Source organism: Equus przewalskii, chromosome 32 (genome assembly GCF_037783145.1).
Source record: "Equus przewalskii isolate Varuska chromosome 32, EquPr2, whole genome shotgun sequence".
Taxonomy (NCBI): Eukaryota; Metazoa; Chordata; class Mammalia; order Perissodactyla; family Equidae; genus Equus; species Equus przewalskii.
In genome coordinates this window covers 285951-311989 of record NC_091862.1, presented here as the reverse complement: position 1 = coordinate 311989, position 26039 = coordinate 285951, and the positions used below count along the sequence as shown (strand labels likewise).

At 42.0% G+C, this 26039-nt stretch overlaps 2 protein-coding genes across 5 annotated transcripts; both read right to left on the bottom strand.

Annotated features, from left to right (window-relative positions):
• Positions 1-1598: 1598 nt before the first annotated feature.
• Positions 1599-6891, bottom strand: PDCD2 (programmed cell death 2). 4 transcript variants are annotated; one of them, XR_011535611.1, is made up of 6 exons: positions 6550-6874; positions 5782-6024; positions 5296-5427; positions 4643-4746; positions 2295-3536; positions 1599-2251 (listed from the first exon to the last, which is right to left on the bottom strand). XR_011535611.1 is itself a non-coding variant. In XM_008540602.2 (6 exons), the coding sequence occupies exons 1-6, from the start codon at positions 6830-6832 to the stop codon at positions 2041-2043; spliced, it is 1035 nt and encodes a 344-aa protein (XP_008538824.2). In that variant the 5' UTR covers positions 6833-6891; the 3' UTR covers positions 1599-2040. The 4 variants fall into 4 exon arrangements, 1 of the variants encoding a protein (XP_008538824.2); XR_011535610.1 differs by having other exon boundaries at positions 1599-2199; positions 3384-3536; XR_011535609.1 differs by having other exon boundaries at positions 2295-3497.
• Positions 6892-19852: 12961 nt separating this feature from the next.
• Positions 19853-20821, bottom strand: LOC103564705 (olfactory receptor 7A17-like). Its single transcript, XM_008540601.2, has one exon. It carries the CDS (start codon positions 20819-20821, stop codon positions 19853-19855), a length of 969 nt encoding a protein of 322 aa, XP_008538823.2.
• Between the last annotated feature and the right edge of the window lie 5218 nt (positions 20822-26039).

Sequence of the window (26039 nt, the reverse complement as noted above, 5' to 3'; positions counted from 1 at the left end):
GTGTCAGTGGAATGCATGATCGGCAGTGGTGACTGAAGTCCTCTGCAGGAGCAGTTCCTGGGGGATATGTCAATCATTCTGTGGTGTTTTTAAGATTGTCTTGCCATTTCAACAGGCAGCTGAGTTGCTTGATGTATTTAATTATTTTGTGGGGTTTTTTGGTATTATTTTCAATATAGTTTCTACTTTAGTTGGTGCTCTGGCATTTTCTTTCTGGTGATCTGGACCAGTCTGTCTCCAAGTGGAAAGGCCCTGTGAACTCTTGCCATCATCTCCAGAGCTTGGTGAACACACCTACCTAAAGGACAGTGTGGCTGGTTACTACCAACATGCCTGCGAGAATGTCCACATCATCTGGTGATGGCACCAAATAGACACACCCTATGAATTTGCTTAAAAAGTCCTTAGCAGTCAGGATGCTGTTCTGCTTTGGAAAACTGACTATAACGTATCCTGACTACAAGAGTTACGATTTGGGATATAAAGGTCCCACTGTTGAGTTTTGCAGAAGCCAGAGCTTCCTACCAAGTGTGTGACTCTTGCCACTGGTTGATAACTTTTATTGTGTCCTCCAGTAGTCCCGGGCTCCATCACCAGTTTTAGGGGAATCTCACTAGTTTTGTGCTAACTATCTTATATGTACATTTTTATGAACTACATATACATACACACAAGACGTGGACTAACAGGCTAGGACTTTCCGATATAAAAGTATAGTAAAATGACCATGTAGTCAGTGACATTAGCAAATGATGTTACCTTCAAAAAAGATGTGTTTGCTGGCAGTGTATTCCAGGGTTAGCAGGGATGTGAATGGGAGGATGTGAGCCCATGTAGATTGAAGACATAATCATGAGAAAGTTACCAGAATTAGCTGTTGTCTTTCAAGCACTGATCAACAGCAGTGTCTCTTCAGATTTACCTTAGTGCTGGGCAGGCAGCGCTGGTGTTGAGAATTGCAAAGTATCACAAGATGACTGTTAAACAAACGCTCCAGGCTGGAAGGAACCTCAGCATGGTTAACAGCACAGATTTAGGAACCACTTGCATAAACAGATGCTTCAGAAACAGAATATCCCACGCTTGAAAGCCGGCCTCAGGGCCCGCCCTCAGGCTGCTGCCTCCTGGGCCAGATGGTCCTGGGGCTGACCTAGGGGAACTCAATGCTGATTCCTGCATCTTTACTCAGGTTATGTCCCTCGTGTATAGCAGTCCCCCATGTGTAGCAGTATGAGATGCAAAGGGAAGACCATCAGTTGCCTTTCAGTCTCTCCTCTATAAGCAGCACCACCGGCTCACCCAGATCAGTTTTGAAGCAGAGCTGCTCTTCAGGGTCAGGTTTTCTGATCACAGATCTACTGTTTTTCTTGATCCAGCCAACTGTGCTGCTGCTGCTGCTTCAGAATTATTGGGTATCCCATTCATCGTCCTCACCAGCCTAGTGGGGTTCAGAATGTTTCTCATGTTCTTGGCTTCTATGTATGCTGGAGCCTGTGATAATGACCTGATAATCAGACAAGTCTCTTGGGGTTTACCCAAATATTTGTGTCAACTTTGCAAATTTCAGGGGAGAAATGCTGAGTGATAGTTTGACTCAATTAGGCACATAACCTATTTTTATTGTAGAAATGTGTATTTAAGTAAAAACATCAATTTTCTTAGTCCCACCATTCAGTTAACCCCTTCACACCTAGTGTGTATCTTTCCAAATTTATTCCTGTGCACATACACATGTATAAATAGTTACAAAAATATGATCATACCTTGGTGTCAGTTTAAATCTGTATCTTATTTGGTATGCATATAAGTCTATATCATTAAGACTGCATAGCCTTCTGCTGTATAGGTCCACCAAAATTTACTTAACTCCTTGTCACTGGTCATTTTTTTCCACTAATATTTAGATGTTTTAAACAACACCTAAAACAACATCTTTGTACCTCTATCTCTGGTATAATTATTTCCTTAGGATAAAGTCTAGAAATGGAATTGCAAGGTCAAAGAGATTATGAGCATTTTTAAGGCTTTACAACATTGCCTTTAGGGTGTATCTGTTATATCTTGCTTCCAAACAAACTCTTCTGCATAGCCAGTGCCCAGCCTACAGCTTTCAGCACAGGTGAAGACAGCCAGGACCCCCCAGTCGACGCTCCTGCCCAGTCTGTCAGCCTTTAGGTAGTTGAGCAGCTGTGGCATGACCTGAGAAAAGGCAGACACAGTTAGAGCCCTGCTTCAAGGCAAGGAGCACTGTCTGCTCCCTACAGACCTTCCCTGCCGGGGCAGCTGTAGGGAGCCTGCTCTTTCAGTCTCCATATCACACAGGATTATAGACCCAATACAGTTTACATAATTAACAACCTAAAAATATTTTGCAACTGTTTCTTCAAAACTCCTCTCTACTTCATTGTGTGTCTTTCCATTTGAGAAGTTCCCAAGTATAAGAAGATCAGCTGGTCTATTTGGTCTGCCTGTTACCTAATCTTTTAAAAGTATTAACATGCTACAAAATAGTGCTAAGGCTTCTATTTGATCAACTTTTATTCTCTGTGGTATAAAACCTGAATAGCAGATGCTATTACTATGACTCTGAAGAAACACTATCCAGTAGTAATGAGGATAAAAAGGAAACGTACCGATTTATCTGTACAGAAAGGGATGGTGGAAGTCAAGTGGTCTAATAGGAACTGCCAGCACAGACAGGAAGTCGCTTTACACACACACTGTCGGCTCCTCTCAGGGGTCAGGAGCTGTGGTACTAAAGTAACCAGTGCTGGATACAGTCCTCCCAATTCCTTTTTTACTTTAAGAAACGAATGTTACCTACCACTCTGCGAGGTTATGAATCCACAGCTTAAGAGCATTTCCGCGCAACCCAAATCAATTTTGACGCTAACGCTTTTCTTTTGAAAAAACATTTACCTTAACGATTACATCCATTTGTTTTGTTAACAAATCTACAAACCAAGATGAACAGAGGAAGGGTTCTAAAACACTCCTCTCACAAAGTACAGTCAAAAACCTTAATTAGTGGAACTGAAAGGCCTATTATAATCACGCTGGGAGGTGGGGGGTGTTCTAGATGGTATAAGCAACTACATTTAAATCCTTATTATTGCAGAAGTCAGTCAACAGATAATGTCTAAAAACGAGAAAACTGAGAAATATCAGGAAAAGCATGTTATTTACAGAGAGAAGTAACTACCAGAGAAAGCAGTAAAAGACAGTGCCCTCCAGGGAACAAGCCCTGAGATGGGGCAGGACACTGCTGCTCATTATAGGGCACCCTTCCTGATACCAGATGGACCCATATGCATTTATTACTTTGGTAAAGTTTCTTAATGTTTAAAAACAAAAATCTAAGGGTGTTTTATTTACGGTCATACCTGGAATTCAAATATTCTCTTGGCACCACAGGGGCAATCTGGAACATCCTCCTCTTGAGGGATATTTTCAGCAGAGATCCAGATGGGAGCAGTCCCTCTGCCATATCTGAGAATCTGAAAGCAGTCAGGATCACGTTCACATCAGCTCCTTACCTGCAAGTTTCCAGTGGAAGCATGTGACCTACACTCGTCTGGAGAAGCTCTGTCCATGCGCCTACACTGGATAGAACACCATTCCCCCTCAGACCCGACATTTCAGCTTACCTGACTCAGGATATAAAAAATACATTTCTTAGATGATAACATGGTCAGAATCTAAACCTATGACTATTCTGTGAAGGACTAACAATAACCCTGTTTCCCCATTACTAGGTTCTGAATCCAAAATGCAGCCTAGAGTCTGTGCTTACCTTTACACAGACAGAAGGAAGCTCAGTTAAAACTTTCAAAAGGCACAAATACCAAGTGAAGCACAGTGTCGAGATAAATACTAGACAGTTAGATCTAATATAACAAGTGAATGAGTTTCCTACATTTTGTTAAAAGCATATGCATTGCTAAAAACCACCTTCTTTGTCTTTAGGACCTGGATGTATTCTTCCTCTAAGCCCGTGGATGTTTATTTCATCCAGTGACTGGGTTATGGGAATTCAGCTGCGTTTTCTTTAGCGATCATGTTTGTGGCGAGGGAAGTTAGGGGGAAAATGTTGGTGGCAGAACAGAGATGAAGGAGGAAAACATTTACTGAACACTGTGCCTAAGTCTCCGTGCTCCTCACCACCACCTGTTCTTTTCACTCTAGATGTGCTCACAGCAGAAGCTCATCATGTAACTCAAGGATCCAGGGTTCCTCCCAACACCAAAGCCCAATACTCTTTTCACAAAACCAGTATCTTGTGTTAACATGACATATTGGTTTTACAAGCCAAAGGTCCCTGTTGGAAAAAAGGGCAAAAATATCTTTTTTCTTTTTCTTTCTTTCTTTTTGCTATTGGTGCCTAAACTCCAAGTATCACAGGCAATGTCTTACTCATCTGCTATCACTGAGGCTTTCTTTAGAAAATGCATTCTCTATAGTAAGTGTTAGTCTTTCAATGAAAAGGATCAGCACCTAAAAAACGCCTTTCCACAGGGACCATCTGTGTGAAGCACTCTTTATTATAAAGCTTAGTACAAAGAGTTACTTCTTCTCAGGGATTATACCCCTGAAGCCCCACCTGAAAAGAACACAAGGAGGAGCTATGTGAGTTCTGTTTTACCTGTTCTGGTTCAAGGGCTACTTTAGTTTTAAACTTCTGGAAAACTTTATCTTCCCTGGATTCATGTTTTGCCATGGAATCCAATTCTTCCTCAGGTGCTTCACCTGAAAAATCATCAACATAACTGTTAGGGCTTGATCCCCATGATCTGACAGTTCACGCGTGCTCAGGGAAGACAATTTTAAACAACCAACTTAGTGTTAAATCAGATGGTGAAGGCCAGACGTTTGCACAGCTTTCCCTGTCTGACTTCACTAAAGTTGAGGTTTTACGACCATGTGATTTGCAAGTACTCATGAAGCGTTATTTACTACACAGGCTTCAAGTGAGCGCTTCTCTTCAAGGCTTCAAACTAAAAGAACAGGCCCAAGTCTCGAGCTCAGGACTCGTGCCCAGCACTTGACATGACACCCAACACACGTGAGCCCTTATCACTGCTGCCCTTATGCCGTCCTGCACTCCTATTGAGATCTCTCCGTGGTGCAGACATCTCTCTCCCCACCTGGCACCAGTCATCACACACTGTCTGGGGACCGACCAGCCCGTTCCTTGTCCACACTCATGTCCTGGAATTTGCATTTGATACTAAACCCATTCCTTCAAGTGATATGTTTAATCACTTAATCAGTGAAGTTCTGAACCTGACTCCTTACCCATGCTCCCTATAATCTCTGATTCTTCCTCTTTTTCTACAACTTCAGGCGTAATCTCATCTTCTGTTTCTATTACAATTTCAAATTCTGGAAAAAGGAAGTTGTGGTCTGGAACTGTATTGTCCAAATTATCTGAAAAAAAGAAAACATGACATCCTTAGTAATCTTTGAGTTGTGAAGATGGTCTAAGAATTTCCTGTTTCTAAAGTATACTACATGCAGTAAGTTTTCCACAATAAATTAATATATGCAGCTTTAGCATTTTGGGTTGCAGGTCATGAATTTAATGCCTATCTTAAGTCAAGGCTGGGACATAACCGAGTGGGCAAGATCTCACAGCTCCTCTTTCCTACAGGTGTTCACGTTACCAGTTACCAAAACTTTAGAAAGTATTATACCTTTCCTAATTTTAATTTTTATCCTCAAAAGATTTGGGTTGGTAGACACCATGAAACTGAGCTGAAAATTAAGAAAACAAGAACTGACCTGCTTGCGTACAAGCCTGCTTATGCCCCGACCTCCAGTCGAGAGTCTGATGCTCCTTACTGCAGTAATGTGCCCTGTGACACCGCGAGCACGTTTTGGGGCCTAAACAGCCGCACACCCTGCAGAGACGAGCCCCGGACTTGAGCTGCAGGCACACGGGGTCTCCTGTCGCCGCAGGCGGCTCCTCAGAGGGCGGCTCATACGAGTAAAAGTCATTTTTCCTGGGTAGCTGATTTCTAAAAACTGAGACAGTAAAAAGAAATGAAAATGCCTGAAACACAACATAGCAATTCAAATCTTTGAGCCTCGCTCCACACAAGACTGAAAAGACATTTCTTAAAGACAAAAACAGAGGAAAGTTTCTGCTTTCAGGGAGCTTATTTTCTGGAAGGGGAGTAAAGAAAGAAAACAAAAATTAAGGGAATTTCAGAGTCCAGAAACCGGCTTGGTGCCCACACCGAGTGGGCTCTTCGAGCTGGTCCACGGTGACCACGAGGGAAACGCTGAGGCCGGAGGCGTGGACAGGCTCCCGGACCAGCTCTCTGAACCCAACACCGGCCCGGTTTGCGGGCGGGAGGGCGCCCTGGAGACGCCGGGGAGCGCGGGGCACGGGCGGGAGGGCGCCCCGGAGACACCGGGGAGGGGGTGGCAAGACAGGGGGAGAGGGTGCCCTGGAGACGCAGGCAGGGCGGAGGGGGCGCGGGCCCGGAGTAGGGGTCGGCGTCGCCCGGCCGCCCGGTCCCGCTGCCCACTGCCGGGCGTGCTCACCCCGCAGGCCCGCGCAGCACGGCGGCGCGCGGCAGCAGAAGAGGAAGAGGCCGCGGTGGAAGGCGTCGGCGCGGCCGGGCAGCGGCGCGTAGAGCTGCAGCAGGAAGGCCAGCGGGCGGCCGCACAGCGCGCAGGACAGCTCCGCGGGCCCCGGCAGCCCGGCCGCGCTCAGCCACGCCGGCCGCCCGCCCACCTTGCTGGGGAACTGTTCGCTGCGCAGCCGCCACGCCGGCGCCTCCTCGGCGAAGCCCAGCTCCACAGAGCCCGCGCAGGCGGCCGCCATGGCGCGCCAGAAGTGGGCGGTTACTTTCCCGGCCGGAAGGCGGGAGTCGAGCGCCGCAAGGCGCGGAGGACGACGGGCCGGAGGCGATTGGACGACAGGGGCGACGGGGCGGGACTAGTGGGGGAAACAGCGGCTTTGCCCCGACCCCACGTCCTGCCTTCCGGCCCCGTGACTGGGGCGGGGCGGGGCGCGCCCACCCACGTGGGGCCGCAGCCCGCGTGGGTCGCGGGAGGGCCAAGTGCGGGGAACCGCTGGCTCTCTGGCTTCGGGACAGTCTGGGCCATCCCGTGGCCGCCACGCTTCCGCTGCCCTCGACGCCGACGACCCCGGGCCACTCTGCGCCCTGGGGGTGGGGCTCTGCGGTGGCGGGGCCAGGGCTGGGGCAGAGCTGCTCTTGGTCCCTAAGTGTGCACAGTCCACCGCATGGTTGTTGGGGTGAGGGGTGACGTGAGGGGCGGTTAGGATGGGGTTAGGGCGAGGGGGTTAGCAGGGTTATGGTTTGGGATTTGGGCTCCCCATTAGGAGTTTGCGGCTCACGGCTAGGGTTTGGGGGTTGGAGAATTGAGCTTAGAGGATGAGGGGTGAGTGGATCAAAGTCAGGATTAGATGGTCAGAGTTAGAGGCTCAAGGTCGGGGTCGTCTGGGCTGGAGTCAGGATTGGGGCTGTCAGTGATGAATAAATGAAAAGCAATGCGGATATGGGAGGACATGAGGAAGCAATTTGGTTTAAAACTTATTCAGCCTGACCTTGTTTTTCCAAAAGGCCTGACATCTCTTGTAGAGCATGCGTTGTACATCTGCTTTGTATATTCACAATGTCCCAAAGACAAGAATGATGCACAAAGATAGGGATATAGCTTCCCCCGTATCATTTCTTGAAAGGTAAGCATTTCTTCCCAGAAACAAAGGATTAATTACTGACCTGCTTTAACTCACCTCATGACTGCTGACCTGCTGATCACCAACTTGCTGTGCTCACGTTGTGACACTGACCCGCTCTGTTAGAAAAGCACTTATAGACTGTAGTGAGATATTCTTGTTGTATGTGGTGGATGCTCTTTATTACGAGCCCATTTGAAGACTAACTCCCTGGAGAACTTTTCCACCAAGGAAGGAAGCTCTCTGAAGAAGTGGGGTGTACAGAATGGTTATATACCATCTTGGAACAAACTCACCCCGATTTTGACTTATAGATTGATCGTGGATTATTTGTGTCGACATCGACTTAAAAAGTAGATTGGCCAGTTATTTTACCTGCAAAACTTGTTAATTTGAGAATGGAAAAAAGAATTGCTATTCAGGATGTGCATGCTGTGGCTAACCATAGTCAAGTCTGTGACAAAATTTTGCTCCTCTTCGTGGTTTGATTATACCTTGTTTACCAAGAAATCTGAGCTTCCTATGAGAAGAGGTCGAGATAGTGCTCACCTAGATAAATACATACTCTCAAATTCCAAATTGAGTGACAATTGTGACTTCATCAGCTTCATTCCAACTGGCAACTGTTGCAGGAGAGCATACCAACATTATTGCAAGGCTTTAAGCTTAGCAAGAACAAATTACAAAATGGGTGACTGAGAAATATGCAACTTGCTGATTCTCATAAATTACTGTTAGATTGTTTGTGGTTTGGAATCAAAGGCTGGAAGGTAAGTATCTTATCAAACATGAAGGCAAGGGGCTTACGAATGCTGGGCCCTTGCAGGAACGGAATGCCGTCTGCATAACTTGCCAGATTGTTTGTTCCCAGGATACTCCGTCAGAGAATGACCTTGCATAGGGCCGGGGTACATTGAAGGGGGGAAGATTAGAACTGCTGAGCTTTGACTTGCATATTCCTGCTGGCATGAGTTCCTGCTATGCTTGTACTTCTTGGCCTGCAAATAAATACGTGGCGATCAGAGGGATGTCACCTCAGTCCTAGAGGCTGATGGTCCCCTGTCCCATTAAATAATGTAGAGTGTGTTGTGTCTATTATATAGACGTGTTCTGTATATTCATTCCATCCGCCCCTTCACCTGGCTGCCCAGTTGGTCTCGGCAGCGGGCAACCTGGTTCCAAGCTTATCACTAGAACTGGTCTAAATCCTAGAATGCAGCCAGATTCTATTTCCAAAGCAGTAGATATGATGTTTTCAGTTTGCAGAACTCTTGAGAACTAGAATCTGTTATTGAAACAAATGGCCATTTATCACCAACAGATATAAAACCAAAGAAGTTCCCTGCTCTTGGGTCACTGCTTTTTAAGTGAGATTAATTTCTGTTAGTTATTGTATGTTATAGGCAAAGGAAAACAAATGGGTGGGGCTCATTGGAAATGGATAAACAAAAGAATTAGACTGCTGAGGAGCAGAAAGAAGAGTGAAGAAGAGGAGAGAAATGGTTGGGTTCTTGGCCACAGCTCTTTGTTTTCACAGCTGCACATCCCCCCCGTCACTTCTGCCGTCCAAAAATCTGTCAGTGACTAGTTCAGACAGGACATAAATACCAGGAAATCCAACCCCTACTATCAGTGGCCTTTGGCTCTCTCTATAGAATCCTAGGGTAGTTGTCACTTTCCTGCTTCTGGAGGAAAACAAATTTACAACACTCTCCTGAACCTCATCAAGAGCTGAGTTCCCTTCCAAGTCACCTTATTTTCCACTGGAAGGAGATCAGAGTAGGGGGGTGATGAAGAAAGTGTCTTCTGCTCACTATTCCAGCATGGAGAATGAGATCCTGGAGTCTAGTGCTCCAGGAGACCTAATGGGATAAAAGAATGGGATGGGACATAGGCTATTTGCAGGAATTGTAGAAGTCGTCCAAAGAATTGTAGAATTCATCCAATGCAACCTCCCACCAAATAAGATAATCTTTGCCAACAACAGAACCAACAAAGCAAATGGTAAGAATTCATATGAAACATTAAATAACACTAGAAATACCACAAATACTAATTCAAGAAATAGGTTTATAATGTTAGTACTCTTTCCATTTTGCAGAAGTAAAACATAGGCACAGTGAGGTTATGTAATTTCCTATACAGCTATCAGGGAACAGAGGTTTCAAACCAGGACTGCTGGCAGCTCCACAGCCAGGCTCTGCTGCCTCTCAAATGCCTAAATTATCCCGGGGATAATTTACTTCTTATAAATTGCCATCACAAGGGCCCACAATGTGAAGAAACATCAAGACAGAAGGGTAGGAAACTAAGGTTCTGGGAAGGTAGGGTGTGCTACGGGATGGTTAGAAATAGCAGAGATATCAACAGTGGTGCCCAGGGTTGGGAGTGCAGGAATAGGATGGTGAAAACAGACACAGCACTGAAGTGGGACAGAAGTAAAATTGGAAAGACTGCAGAAATATTGATAAAGGGCCTTAATACATGGCTGAAAGAAGGAGTGATTGTGCCTGCCAATGTGAGAAATCAAGAGTTACCTAATATTTACATAGAAGTTAACAGCTTTTAAGCAGTCCTTTGTAATTTTTCATTATTCTCACCTCTTTGAATTTTAATTTCTATGAGTATATTTGTCTCCACCACTAGCCCATGAGTTTCTTGAGTACTATAAACATGTCTCATACCTTCCTGGGACATAGAAGGTACTAATAAATGACTGAAGAATGAATAAAACACAACTCTGTAAAAAATCTCTTTTCTTCAAAGAAAGTGATGCTGAGGGGCTGGCCCCGTGGCCGAGTGGTTAAGTTCGCGCGCTCCGCTGCAGGCGGCCCAGTGTTTCGTTAGTTCGAATCCTGGGCGCGGACATGGCACTGCTCATCAGACCATGCTGAGGCAGCGTCCCACATGCCACAACTAGAAGAACCCACAACGAAGAATACACAACTATGTACCGGGGGGCTTTGGGGAGAAAAAGGAAAAAAATAAAATCTTTAAAAAAAAAAAAAAGTGATGTTGAAAGATTCAGAGATTTGCCCAAATTTTGACAGAAGTGAAAAAAAAAATAGGCCTGCATCAGACTAAAAAGCTTCTGCAAGGCAAAGGAAACCATCAACAAAATGAAAAGATACGTGTGTGACATATCCTGAGTTCGAAGAAGCCCCTCTCCATGATGAGGGACACCTTTCTCAACACAAGAACGGCAGAAGACCTTATCAGGAACTCCTCTGAGGCTTGGAGGAAGGGTGCCAAAAGAGGTCCAAGAAGGTGTTCACGTGTCTGATGCCCCCGCTTCTGATATGGGCCCTGACATCAGTTTCCCTACATCAAACTCAGCATATATGGGGTTAAAACCAAAACACTCATTCCCTGCTTACTTCCTGGCTCCAGAATCCACTATGCTCCATGGAGACAGACACTGTCAAGGACAAGCACCTGGATTCATTATCTCCTCCCCAAAAAGAGATACAGGCTGGTGGGAAAGCTGCTTACCAGCAAGGTCACAGGCTCCCTCCTCTCTGTAAGTAGTCTCAAGGCCAAATACAGGCTGGTGGGAAAGCTCCGACCAGCAAGGCGGTATGCTCCCCCTCCCCTACATAAAACCCCAAATAAAAACACTTCCTTTTAGCTTTTTGGGGAGTTTGGGATTTCAGCATTAGCTGCCCTCTCTCCTCGCTCAGCACTGTGCAATAACAAAATTCCTACTTTCTTCCACTGCACCTGGTGTCAGAGATTGGCTTGCTGCGCAACGGGTGATCGAACTCACTTCAGGTTCAATATCACTTCCCTCAGTGCTAACATCTGATCACCCCGTGGTCCCATGATCAAGAGGAGGAAAGTCAATTTTGGGACAACAGGACCCACTCAATGAAGACTGGGTGGGAAATTCATCAGTGATCCACATGCAGTTTAGCGGGCTTTTTTGGCCTTCCAGCGTTTCATCCTCTGGCTCCCACTCTTTTGACTGGGGAGTAGATACCCCGGCAGCGGGATACAGTGGAGGGACTTCAGGACAAGGGGTGCTCCTTGGAAGGCCCTCTCTCTATCTTACTCTCTTTCTTGGCTTTTTCTTACTTCTTATCCTGTCTTGAAGCTTCTCAGACTTTGGAGTGGCACTCAGCACATTTCCTTTGGTGGTGCCAGATAGGATATTCTTTTTTTTTTTTTTAAGGAAGAGTAGCCCTGAGCTAACATCTGCTGCCAATCCTCTTGTTTTTGCTGAGGAAGACTGGCCCTTAGCTAACATCCGTGCCCATCTTCCTTTACTTTATATGTGGGACGCCTATCACAGCATGGCATGCCAAGCGGTGCCATGCTTGCACCAGGGATCCGAACTGGCGAACCCCAGGCCGCAGAAGTGGAACGTGTGCACTTAACTGCTGCACCACCAGGCCAGCCCCTGGATAGGATATTCTTGATAGTGACCCCTCTGGGGGTTCTTCTTGTGGTCCAAAACATGGCTTGGGGTCACTGTCAGTCTTGGAACTTCCAAATAGTGCCTTGGAAACACACAGTCTCTCTCTCCATCTTTCCTTGTCAGATGCAGACCTGCCGGTGCCTGTCTTGATCTTTCTGTTCTCGGTGCTCGTGTTTTCTGCTCACTCTTTTCCGTGATTCTCTCCTCCTACTTGAGGGTGCATGTGTTGTAGGGCACTGGGTTCAGTTTTCCTTCAGCAGTGCTTCACCTCCTCTTAAGCCCTTCTGCTCGGGTCGCTGCTTCCATTCTTTGGAAATCAGTGTCTGGACCTGCTTGTCAACTCTGGTCTTGGGAGGAGACACACACTACCCCTCTGACAGCTGGTTCCACACAGGCCTCATTTCTTCCTCAAAATACAGGATCTCAAATCACAACATGAACCGTTCATGTCCAGATGAGAAAAAACCTTGTCAAGTCAGAAGGGTGAGAAAGACGTGCCAAAGGAGTGTGGCCAGACTAGGCAGGCCACCGAGGGACTGAGGAAGCCATGAGGCAGCCTCTTCCGTCAGCTGGCAGGCCCCACCCTCTTCTCTGAAGTCAGGAAAGCCAGGCCTTCCTACAGCCCAGGACACTCTTCTGGGGAGAAATCCACCACTAGGGGCTTGAGAAGGCCCCCTACCCATCTCCCTAAGTGCACAGATGTGGGACAGAGAGAGAAGAGCACTCTACTGCTTGCTGCCTTGTCCAAAGGAGGATGGCCATCACTGCCCCTGTGGCCAAGACTCTGTCAGTGGGACAACCATGGAGGAAAGAACCACGAGTCCTGACAGTTTTCTGGGAGGCATCATCGCCCCTCTGTGAAGGGGCATGCTGCTGGGCTACCTGTGTACCCAACCAGGGAGGATGCATGCTTTGTATCCAGGTCCTTGCCCAGCAATGCCAATGTACCGAAGGGAGGATGATGATCCCGAGAGTGGCTGGTGGAGGGACACCATCCAGAAGGGGGATATTCAAGATTCCTGGAAGGCACTGGCAGAAGCAGGGACCCCTGTGTTGTGGTGCCAGGAACTGGCCCTCCTCTGCCCAGGTCTAGTGAAAGGACAAGGATCAGGAGATAGGACTGTCTGTGTGCTTCTGGGTGGCTTTGCTCAATCAGGGGCTTCAGTGCCTGGAGCCACAGCCTGAGCCCCAGGAGCTGCCCCTGCATGTGCAGGGATGGGATTTGCAGGCTTGGCTTGGGCCTCCCTGAAGTCCCCATTCCACCCGGTGACCTTGTGTCTGTGTGCAGCTCTCTGGCTTTTCTTCCCTCGGTGTTGTCTTTCCTGGGTGTTCTGAAGGTGTGCCTGTCTTGGCCACGGATTCGGACCACCAATTGGAAGAAGCCCTTCTCCATCTGGAGGACACCTTACCAAACACAGGAACTCCAGAAGACCTTATCAGGAGCTCATTTGACACTGGGAAGAAAGGAGCCAAAAGAGGTCCAAACACGCTCATGACAGTTCTGCCCCCGACCCGCCTTCCCCCAAGGCTAAAATCTGACCTCGCCTTGGTGCCATGATCATGAAGAGGAAAGTCACTTCGGGACGACAGAACCGATTCAACTGCTACTGGACAGCAGATTCATCGCTGGTTCTCTTGCAGTTTGGCTGTCTCTCTCCTCCTTCTGGCTTCAACATCTGGCTTCCATGCTTTTGACTGTGTGTTCCGTCAGACAATTATCAGACAAATACTGTATGATCTCACTTATATGTGGACTCTTCAGAAAAAGCAAAGCCAAATCAATAAAATTAGATATCAGATTTGTTTTTACTGTAGTTTGGTGTTGGGGGAGAAGGAATTGGAGGAAGTTGGTCCAAGGGACAAGGGATGTAATGCACAACATGATGGTTATAGTATACACTTCTGTACGATGTATTTAAAAGGTGTCAAGAGAGTAAATCCTAAGAATTCTCATCACAAAAAACCTGTTTTTTCCTTTTATTAGTTTTTAAATCTATATGAGATGGTGGATGTTAACTCAACTGATTATGGTAATCATTTCACAATATATGTAAGTCAAATCATTCTGCTCCACATCTTAAACTTACACAGTGCTTTATCTCAATAAAACTGAATAAAGAAAGAAAATATTTTGATATAATAAAAGTCAGGAAAGTTGATGTGGTAGAAATAATGACACAAACAAAACTTAAAAGAGCAGAAAATGTAGTCAGTACATTATAATGTGGATAAAATATTAAGTTATTTCCATAAAAATTATTGACTGATAAAAATAAATTCGTTGAACTAAAAACAAAAGTGAATAAACTTGATTTTTTTACTGTTCTATATTTTAAAAAATTGATCAATGAATTAAAATGTCTAATTATCTTTGAAAAATACATTTTCAACAAATGTTTTTGGTGTTTTGTATAATTCTGATTTCAAGGTTTTATTAGGCACAGAATCAGGAGATTTTGTTTGCTCAATTTTGTGTCAGGTAAAATGACAAAATATCAGGGTCAAAATGGAAGAGTGATAATGGCAAGATTAAATTGTCCTCTGCTCATTTCTCTGTATTTACACTTACTGAATAAAATATATTTTTATTGATGTAAAATACTCACAATGTAAAATTTACCATCTTAACCATCTTTACATGTACACGTCATTAAACACATTGTTTATGAAGTACATTTTAAATATATTAAATACATTGATATTACTGTGCAAGCTCACCACAATCCATCTTCAGAACACTTTTTGTCTAGCAAAACTAAAACTCTATGCACCATTCAATAAATTCCCCTTACCCCCTCCTCCCAGCCCCTAACAGACATCGTTCTACTTTCTGTCTCCCTGAATTTGATGCTTCAGGGTACCTCCTATAAGTGGAATCACACAAGGTTTATACTTTTGTGGCTGGCTTATTTCACTTAGTGTAATATCCTGAAGGTTCATTCATGTTGTAGAATATGTCAGTATTTCCTTCCTTTTTTTTTTTTTTTTAAGATTTTTTTTTTTCCTTTTTCTCCCCAAAGCCCCCCAGTACATAGTTGTATATTTCTTGTTGTGGGTCCTTCTAGTTGTGGCATGTGGGACGCTGCCTCAGCGTGGTCTGATGAGCAATGCCATGTCCGCGCCCAGGATTCGAACCAACGAAACACTGGGCCGCCTGCAGCGGAGCGCGCGAACTTAACCACTCGGCCACGGGGCCAGCCCCTTCCTTCCTTTTTAAGGATGAATAATATGCCATTGATTGTATATTCCACAGTTTGTTTATACATTCATGCCTGGACAGATATTTGGGTTGCCTCCATGTTTTAGCTATTATGAAAGAGGATAACTTTGTTTTTTTTAATTAAAAACTTGGGCACTAAACTACTTGACTTCATGACAATTTTGCCAAAATAATAATGAATTTCATACTTACGCCTCAAATTCACAAATGTCATTAGTTCTTCATTCTAAAATGGTTATTAATTATAAGAGATACATTGAGATTTTATGCACCGTAGTCTAGCTTAGCACATTAAATGTATGGTCTGCTTTAATTTTTAGAAAACTTTAATCTACGAGGTGTTACTTTTATGAACTGCATTCTCCATTGTAGAAATATGACTCAGAGGGATTCAATAGTCTCCTCAAAGACATAAACCAAGTAAGGGATGGAGTCTGAATTGGAATTCTGTCAGGCTGCTTTTAGGTCTCAAACCCTGGGGCAGGGGTTCTCAACCAGAAATAATTTCTCTCCTGAAAATATTTGGAAATGTCTGAATGGACGCTACTAAATGCCTATAATCCACAGGACCGCATCCAGCACAAATAATCACCCAACCCCAAATGTCAACAGTGAGGAGGTTAAAAAACCTATTTTAGACCAACACTCCCTCAGCTTCATTGTGCATAACAGATTACCAAGGTTTGTAGTTCAAATGGAAATTCTGTTTAACCAGGTCTACAGTGGGCTCAAGGATTCTGTATTTCTAACATCCTCCCAAGTGACGCTGATGCTGCAGGTTCTGGTCTGTGGACCACACCTTAGGTACCAAGTCTGTGTTCCTGTGTTAGAGTCAAGTGCAGGTATTTCCAGGTCTCAGTTGCCAAGAAACATCTCTACATATAACTTTGAAAGAAAAATTTTCACTCTAACTAGAGGCTGTAGTAAATCCTGTCTTCAATTTTTTAAAAATATAATGGCTCTTGAGTGAATTCAAATTATATACAGCTGAATAAGACTTTACACTAGGGATAATAAAGGTCTTCAAAGGATTTCCACATCCTAATCCCAAGAACTTTTGAAAATGTTAGCTCAGTGAGCAAGGGCAATAATACAGTAGATGGAATAAATTTAATCATCATTTACCTTAAGATCAGTTTAGGTTGGATTATCAAGGTTAGCCTGAGGTGATCCCTATGATCCTCTAAGTGTGGAAGGGAAAAGATGAAGAATTGGAATCAGAAGGATATTTGAAAAGGCACACTGCTGGCTATGAAGATGGAGGAAGGGCCCTGAGCCAATGAACACAGGTGTCCTCTAGAAACTGAAACAGGAAAGGAAATGCATCCTCCCCTGCAGCTTCTAGAAGGGGCCCAGCCCTGCAGACACCTTGACTTCTAGAGCTTTAAGATAGAAAGCTGTTTGTTTGAAGCCACTAGTGTAATTTGTTACACAGCAATTGGGATCTAATACAGACATTTCTAATAAAATTCTATTCAAGGGAACTGAGTCTTAGCCTCTAAATTCATTCAGTTAGTTTTCCTTGGAGATTTTGTTTTGAAATTCCACCTTAAATCCTTAAATAGAAAAAGAAAAAGTCAATTTTTAAAAAGAATAAGTCAATTTGGAGATTATGGTTCCATTAGCTGGTACAGTGAATTTCCCATCACCTGAACATAAATGTCTTTCCTCCTTTGATGTTTTTGAGGCATTAAGATAGAAAAAGTAATTCATTATTAAAATGAAGATCACCCATTCCACTCTAAATATTTGTCAAAATTCCTACATTCTTTCAAATTTTTGTTAATTCAAATGTTCATTCTTTTTTTTCTATCCTCTCCAACTTTCTCTCAAGTTTCGTTCCAAAATGAAAGGTGAAATTATTACTGTCTGTTTACATATATGTGCATGAGTGTATTTATTTGAAAGAAAATCACATATAAATACAGACACATACATATACATACACACACAACTCAACTGTGGAAGAGTTTTTGAACTCAACAAGTCTTTGCACACGTTTCATTTATTCCTCACAACATCCATCTGGATTAGTTTTCTGATCCCACATTACCATCAGAAATAAGGAAAAGGAGGCTCAGGGAGATTCAAATTTTTTGATTACATAACAAAGCAATGAAAGATTTTTGTGCTTTCTTGAATTATATGTAAATGGCCTCATGCAGTATTTATCCTTAAATTTTTCATGGCTCCTTTAATTCAGCAAATTTTAGGTTTTATATTTTTTGGCATTGGTAAAAGCTTAATTGGATAGATTAATTCTTATTTAGTATTGATCTTGTAGGTAAAATTTGCTTGACTGTATTTATTCAGAATCTATAGTGAGTAAAACAACCCCTATTCCAGGGCAATTCAAGACACAGCCATACCATAAGAAGCTTACAGGTTTTTATTTCTTGTTTATTTATTTTTCACATTCTTTTAATGAGGTCCTATTGGCTTATAACATTGTGTAAATTTAAGGTATACACAAATTTTCCATTTTAATATGTGAAGTTTATTGCATGTCGTCATACTCCAATAAACTAGTTTAAAGGAAAAAATATCAGGTGATTCAAATCTCAAGGTAAGATCTAGACCACAGGGAGCTGAGTCTCAGCGTAACAGGGGTGGGAGATACGTCTTCTCACTGGGTAGAAGCATGTTGTATATAGAATATAAAATCAGTGGAATTAAGACCATTCCTATTTGATAAATTGTTTTTTTGGTAAACCATATGATTAACCTACATAAATAAATAAACTGACATAAATTGGTTCAAGACAGAGTTGCACTACAGTCTCACTCAACATCTTGGATGAACTACAGACACACAACATAGGGACTCACAGCTGACTACAGCCTCGTGAGTATCTGAGCAGAGTTCAAAATAACTCCCCATCATGTAATCCTATTCAATAACAAAAGCATTATTTTGAAACATTTGATTTAGGATGGCTTGTTATGCAGAAAAAGCTAACTGATAGAATAATCAAAGCAAACAGTAATAGGGGCATTTGTAATAATCTGCTGCTTTTTATTTTTGGCACACATTCTGATACTGAAAATAGCATTCATGATTATTTTCTTATTCAAGTTTATTTAAGATAACAGTATTAGCAAGCAGCTATACTGAGGCTCTATTCTGCAGAATTTGGAGAAGTTGGAAGGATTTGCGTGTTTGTGCACAAGAAAACTTCTCACCCTGAGTCACATCACAGGGTGGAAATCCAAGCTTTTTTGTGAGTCATCCTTTGTGATGAATACTGAAGAGATTCCCGAGCATGAAGCAGATATATAATGAATGACCTTGGTACTGCTCATTCACTGCCCCTTTAGTGGTTATGAATAAACTTAGAAATGGGGAGATATTTCACAGAGCAATAGAAAGAGTCCTATTTGTAGGCAGCACTAGAAGTTTTCAAGCAAAATCAGGAAGGTAATTAACAGAACATGAACCCCCCCACTGGTGGACAGCAGTCTTCCACGCTTCAGAGAGTCTATGTACAGCATGAAAAATAAATATTTTGCATAGTAACAAAATTTGCTATTTAAGATCTAGCTTCCTCATTTTTTTTTTTTTCGAGGAAGATTAGCTCTGAGCTAATGTCTGCTGCCAATCCTCCTCTTTTTGCTGAGGAAGACTGGCCCTGAGCTAACATCCTTGCCCATCTTCCTCCACTATATATGTGGGACGCCTGCCACGGCATAGCTTGCCAAATGCCACCATGTCTGCACCTGGGATTCGAACCGGTGAATCCTGGGCCACCAAAGCAGAATGTGCGAACTTAACTGCTGTGCCACCGGGCTGGCCCCTTAGTTTCCCCCTTTTTAAGGTCATCTCTGACTCTGAGACCATAATAGGTCAAACTGCATATGTAAATTTGTCTTTCCCTGTAGACTCCACTGGGAGATATATATTTGATATTAACTTTTTGCCAGTGACTATCATAGTCATTGCGGACACTGAGCTGAATAAGACAAAAGCCAGGAGACCAGCTACAAAACACAGTAACATATTAAAGACCATGTTATCTGTAAGAGCAGTTAAGGAAGAGAAATAGAAAAGAACGATGGGCCCAACATGAAAAATATGATTTCATATTTTGCTGAAATGAATTACATAAACAGCCTTGGTTGTCATGTATGCTGTTTTTTAATGAGTAATACAACTCATGACTAATCTCTCAGGAAAACTAGAGGAAAATTACTTGCATTGTTACATAATTTGCGAAGAAATTATTCTTGGGTAACCCAAGTTCCCCCAAGAAAAAAATGAGAATTTCCAAATATTTATGACTTAGGGTTGGGAAAAACTTTGTGAAAGTAGGAAAATGGACAAAGGGGAGACCTGCCTATACATCAAATACAGCAGAAAGCTTCCCAAAGTGAATTACGTAAATGATATAAAGATTGGAAATCAAAGAAATTGAAATTCCAGGAAATAAAGTGAAAGAACATGTTTAATACCCAGAATCTGATCAAAGAATAGTAATTTCTGCTTCTGAGGCTTTAAGTTCTGCAATCATGGGCACTTCTTCAGCCCTAGAACAATTTTCTTTTTGATACATACCATCTGAACGACTCTTTTCAGAGCCCGCTGTATGTCTTTGTTCCTCAGACTGTAGACGAAGGGGTTCAGCATGGGCGTGACCACAGTGTACATCACTGAGGCTGCAGCACTTGAGCGTGAACTGTGGGTAGGAGCAGGGAGAAGGTACACTCCTAGGCTTGAAAAATAATATAAGGAGACAACTGAGAGGTGAGACACACAGGTGGAAAATGCTTTATACTTCCCCTGAGCTGAAGGGATTCCACATATGGAGGAAACTAGCTTTGAGTACGAGTAAAGGATACCAGCAAGGGCACCCCCAGCCAGCAGCACTGCTGTAACATACATAACCGTGTCACTGAGAGAATAGTCAGAACAGGCAAGTCGGATCACCTGTTTGATTTCACAGAAAAAGTGGGGGATTTCCAAGTCAGTGCAGAAGGACAGTCGCAACACCATTAAGCTTTCTAACAAGGAATGCAGGGCACTTATGAGCCAGGATATCAGAACTAGAAGTTTACAGAGCTGGGGGCTCATCATGACTGTGTAGGACAAGGGGTGACAGATGGCCAAGAAACGGTCATAGGCCATTACAGCCAGATGGAAATCATCCAACACTGCAAAAAGTATGTAAAAATACATCTGGCTGATGCAGCCTTTGTAAGTTATCACTTTGCTCTGCGTCTGTATATTCACTAGCATCTTTGGGATGGTGGTGGAGGTGAAACAGATGTCTACAAAGGACAAATTGGAGAGGAAGAAGTACATGGGTGTGTGGAGGTGGGAGTCTGAGACAGTGGCCAGGATGATGAGCAGGTTTCCCAATATAGTTGCAAGGTACATGAAGATGAAAAGCCCAAATATGAGGGGCTCCAGTTCTTGTTCCTTTGATAATCCCAGAAGAAGAAATTCTGAATTTTGTGTACCATTGCCTGGTACCATGTAGTAGTGGTTAAGACTAGGAATGAAAAAATGACATGACTAATTTTCACACAAATAGTCATTGCTAACACAGTTCAAATGTTACAACTTGTATATTACAGTTAAGAAATCAATACATATTCTTTGTATGGATCTAATAGATTTTAAGGGATCTCCCCTGACATTTCTGACCAGAAATTCCTGTCTCACTCAGATTTTTCCCCAAGAGGCCATATATTACACAATTTTAAGTAGAAATTCTTTGATGATTTGAAGAATATATGTTGAGTACTGACCATCTTCTAGGCAAAAATGATAGGATTCTGAGAAACAAAAGCCCAAAAATATAGTGATGGTGAAAGAATATAAGCAAATAAATATTATATATCATGTCACATGGTGACAGATGCTATGAAGAAAAACAAGTACAGATAATAAAGAGTCAGTAGAGCTGGTAGTTTTCCCTGGTAATTCATGAAAACCTGTGTAAAAGGAAGACAAAGTGGGAGACACAAGGGTGTTTTGGAAAGTGTTTGCCTTGTAGAAGAAAGAGGCAGAGAAAAGACCCTGAGATAGGAGCAATACTCTTGTCTCAGGTATTCAACATTCAAAATGGAGCCAGAGTGGTGAGGGGAATGAGCAGAAGGAGAGGGATGAGAGACAGTGTCCGAGGATGTTGAGAAATGAGATGGCCTTCTAGCTGCACCTGAAGCTTCAAGACACAGGGAGTCACTCATTTACATTGTTCCTTGCACTTCATTGATTTTGTTTCTAAGGAATCCTCTGAATAGAAATAATCCCTTCATTTCTGTCTGCTGGCTAACATTCTGGCATCTGTTATCTTAGAGTCACATTTTGGAGCATATGGGCTAGATACCACTGCCCTAAGTACTGCTCTTGTCCCACAAAATACACAGGCACACACACGCAGTGCACAATGACCTCCTGGAGACATGAGACTAGCAGGTTCTTCTCACTCCAGCCACAATAATTAGGAAATAAATGATACAAGGAAGCTGTCAACATTAGGTTATTTTTACCCTAAAGAATGTAGAAATAGTACCCAAATTCCAGTTAGTAAGCCTCAAATGAATATGTATTTATGTATTCATGTATTAGCCTCCATATTCATATGACTATTTTGTGCCCTGTATTTAAAGAAACACAAAAAGCACTTCCAAAACAGAGAGAGGATCATTTAGATATGAGTGGGATAAAGGACCTAAAATGCTCAGGTGGTCCCTGAGAGGTTGTGATGAGGAGAAACCTTCCTTGGTTCTGGCAGCATTCCAACCACACGTATATTCCTTTGAAGCCCAGAATAATTAACATAGCAGAAAAAAACACAATTTATTCTTAGGAAAAAGGAAAGATACCTTACAACATTAAGACGCTTTGTGCATCCTGCTATAAAAATGAGGAAAAGGAATAAACCCTTAATTTACAACAGAAAATATACAATGTGCAATGATAGTGGGAGATTTTTAAAGATTAAATGGTAAAAACACTTTGTAAATGACATTAAATGCAAAACATTGGAATCATAAAATGGAGATTTGACTTTTGGATCTACCACATATTAGCTGTTTGTCCATGGAGAGTACTTGAACCATTCTGAATGTTAATATTCTCACTCAAAAAGTAGGGATAGTGGTATCCATTGCCTGGAAATTGTCAACAGATTTAGTCAATACATGTGAAATGCTTAGCAAAGTTAATGATTGTTAGTTAATGAAGGAATATCACTAGTGAGCAGCTGAAGATAAATTTTTTCTTCTACCTCTGCAATGTCTGTTACTTACCGACTTTTAAGTAATTAACTAATTTTAAAGTAAATCTGATTAGCATAACTTTTTGCATATTAAGTACATTTTTTATGTAAATCCCCAGCATGTCAGAGAATACTGTGAAATGCATGTCTCAAGAACTGCTGTTGCAATGTAATATCTATTTCTTTGGTATGAGATTCATAACAAATACAGAACATGGTCAAATACACCCCATCTTGTGCACTTTAAAAAATTTCCCTCAGTTCATTGCACAGTTTTCCAAACCTAATTGTCTATTTTACAATGCCTTAGGAGCAAAAGTCCTCTGACAGGTTCTAATTTTACCGGAACCACCATTCCTTTTTTTGTTCTCATCCAACTGGATGCCCTTTCCCATCACTGATTTATAACAATAACCCTTCTATTTCTGAGACCAAATGACATTTCTCTTTTTAACATATTAAATAAATTAATTATAAATTATTTAATCTACATAGAAAATAACATGACAATCATTCAGCTCTGGCCTAGGTTGCTTTGGCTTTCAGCTGACCTAAGGTAAATGTTCTCTCCCTTTGTCTCTGAATCTTTCGAGAAGTACCTACTGAGCTCTCACCTGGATGAGGTCTCTGAGAGGAAGATCTGTAAATTCCTTCCTGGATGTTTGATGAAAGAGACTTAAGCTCTGTTCCCAGAAGGAACAGCAAGAAGTAATGAAATATCAGTTGCCTAGTGAGACTTAGGATTCCAAAAGCAGCAACCATGTCGATCCAGCTCAATGTTGCGCACATAGGAGGCCTGAAGCAGAAGTGATATTTACAGCTCCCTATGTAGGCTAATTAAGCACCTTCTCCATTGTCACTCACACCTGTGAGCAGATCATTTCCATGTGGGACACTGGTTTGGATACAGAAGAAATTATTCCTGCTGATTCTTTCTTCCCAAGAGACCAGATTAGAAACCATGGATTTCCTTGTCTTCCAGAGGACATTGTGTCTTATCCCAATCTTGAGTTAATGATGTCTCCAAATCTGAGACTAATGAATCTGTTTTGACTAGGTCCTTTGGGCCTCAAAAGTATTGAGTTGTTGCAGTGAACTCTTCCTGATATCAATAGAAAATTTCTATCCACCTCTTCCACAGGGGAAAGATGTGTGTCCCTTTGGTATAAAACTATGAGTACCATAACCTTTGGCTTCATGATGCTTTTAACAAATAAATTAGGAGTTACATACTTTCAACACAAATCACCACCATCTTTAAGTCTTTTCTTTATAAAACTTTGGTTAATTACTAAACAAAGCCATCAAATCATAAGGGAAGAGAGCAAGAGAAGAAGAAATGAACAGAGAACTACTAAAGCACTCAGAAAAAAAGTAATAAAACGGCAATACGTACATACTTTGTCAATAGCTAATTTAAGTGTCAATGGACTAGATCCTCCAATCAAAAGACATAGGATAGCTGAATGGACAAAAAAGAAAGACAAATAGATATGCTTCACGCAGGAGACATGCTTCAGACTTAAAGGCATTCATGAACTGAAAGTGAAGGGATGGAAAAGATACTCCATGCAAACTGAAATGAAAAGAAAGCTGGAATTGCAATACTTATATCAGACACAGAGATTTTAAAACAGAATCTGTAACAGGAGACAAAGAGGTACACTACATAATGATTAAGGGGACAATCCAACAAAAGGATATATCATTTGTAAATATTTGTGTACCCAATGTAGGAGCTCATAAATATATAAAGCAATTACTAAGAGACACAAAAGAGGAAATAGACAGGAACACAACAGTAAGGACTTTACCATTCCACTTACTTGATGGTCTCTTTACTTCGACCTCTTGCTAAAAGCTCTACTCTTTTACTCTTCTCTTCCCATATTTTGTGTTTTTTATATCATAGACAACCTCTTTCTTTTGCATGTCTATCCACTACCCACTTATGGAAATAGATCTTTTTTTAGTACTTTTTCTTTTGACCTTCATAGGTGGTTTATCTGCTCCTTTTATTGTTTATTGGCCTTTACCAGAGATTTTATTGCTTTTTTTAAAATGATTTTCTTATTCCTATTTGTGATCTCTTTTCCTCTTAAATGAATTCCTTTAGCATTTCTTGTAAAACTGGCTTCTTGGTGATAAACTCCTTTTGATTTTCCTTGTCCGGGAAACTATGTCTCCTTCCCTTCTGAATGATAACTTTGCTGGCTAGAGTATTCTTGGCTGTAGATTTTTTCCTTTCTGCACTTTAAATATATCGTGCTACTCCCTTCTAGCCTGTAAGGTTTCTGATGAGAAGTCAGCTGATAACCTTATGAGATTTCCTTTATTTGTAACTTGTTGCCTTTCTCTTGAAGCTTTTAGGATTCTCTCTTTATCTTTAATTGTTGACATTTTAATTATAATGTGTCTTGCTGTGGGCCTCTTTGGCTTTACCTTGTTTGGTGTTCTCTGTGTTTCCTGTATGTGGGTGTCTGTTTCCTTTCTCAGGTTAGGGAAGTTTTCAGCTATTATTTCTTCAAATAGGTTCTCTGCCCCTTTGTCTCTCTCTTCTCTTTCTGGGACACCTATAACACAGATGTTAGTGAGCTTGATATTGTCCCAGAAGTCCTGTAGACTGTCTTCATTCTTTCTAATTCTTTTCTTTTATCTGTTCAGCTTGGGTGATTTCCTACTGATCCATTCTTCTGTATCATCTACTCTGCTATTGAGTCCTTCTAGTGAATTTTTCATTTCCAGTATTGTATTCTTCACTTCTGATTGGTTCTTTTTTATATTTTCCAGTTCTTTGTTTATGTTCTCACTGTGTTCATCCATTCTTCTCCCAAGACAGTAGATGAAAGAAGTCTGACATGAAAGGATATACACCCTATGAGTCTGTATATATCAACATCTAAAAAAAAGCAAAGATAAGCTATAGTGACAAAAGGAGAGCAGTGGTTGCTTGGGTCTAAGGTAAGAAACGAATTGAGTGCATGGGGCATGAGGAAACTTTCTGGAGTAGATCCAGAGTGCTTTATTTCTTGATTGTGGTTGTAGTTACCTGTGTGTATACATTTGTCAAAACTTATTGAACTCTATATTTTTTCATCAATTCTATTCATATTTCTTATTAATGCAAATTTTTTTAGTTGAATAAATTTTTTCCTTAAAAAATTATTCAACTGAACTCTATGTTTTTAATGGGTGTATTTTATATGTCAATTATAGCTCAAAAAGTTTATTTTAGGTTACTTCCAAGTCTTGGCTATTGTGAATAATGCTGCAATGAACATAGCAGCTCATACATATTTTCAAATTTGTGTTTTCATGTTCTTTGGGTAAATATTGATGTACACCTGAGACTTACATCATGATGTAAACCAATGTGACGTCAATAAAATAAAATTTTATAACAATTTATTTTAAAAATTATTTTCTATTGCCTTTAAGACAATGATTCTCAGTGGGACCACTATTAAT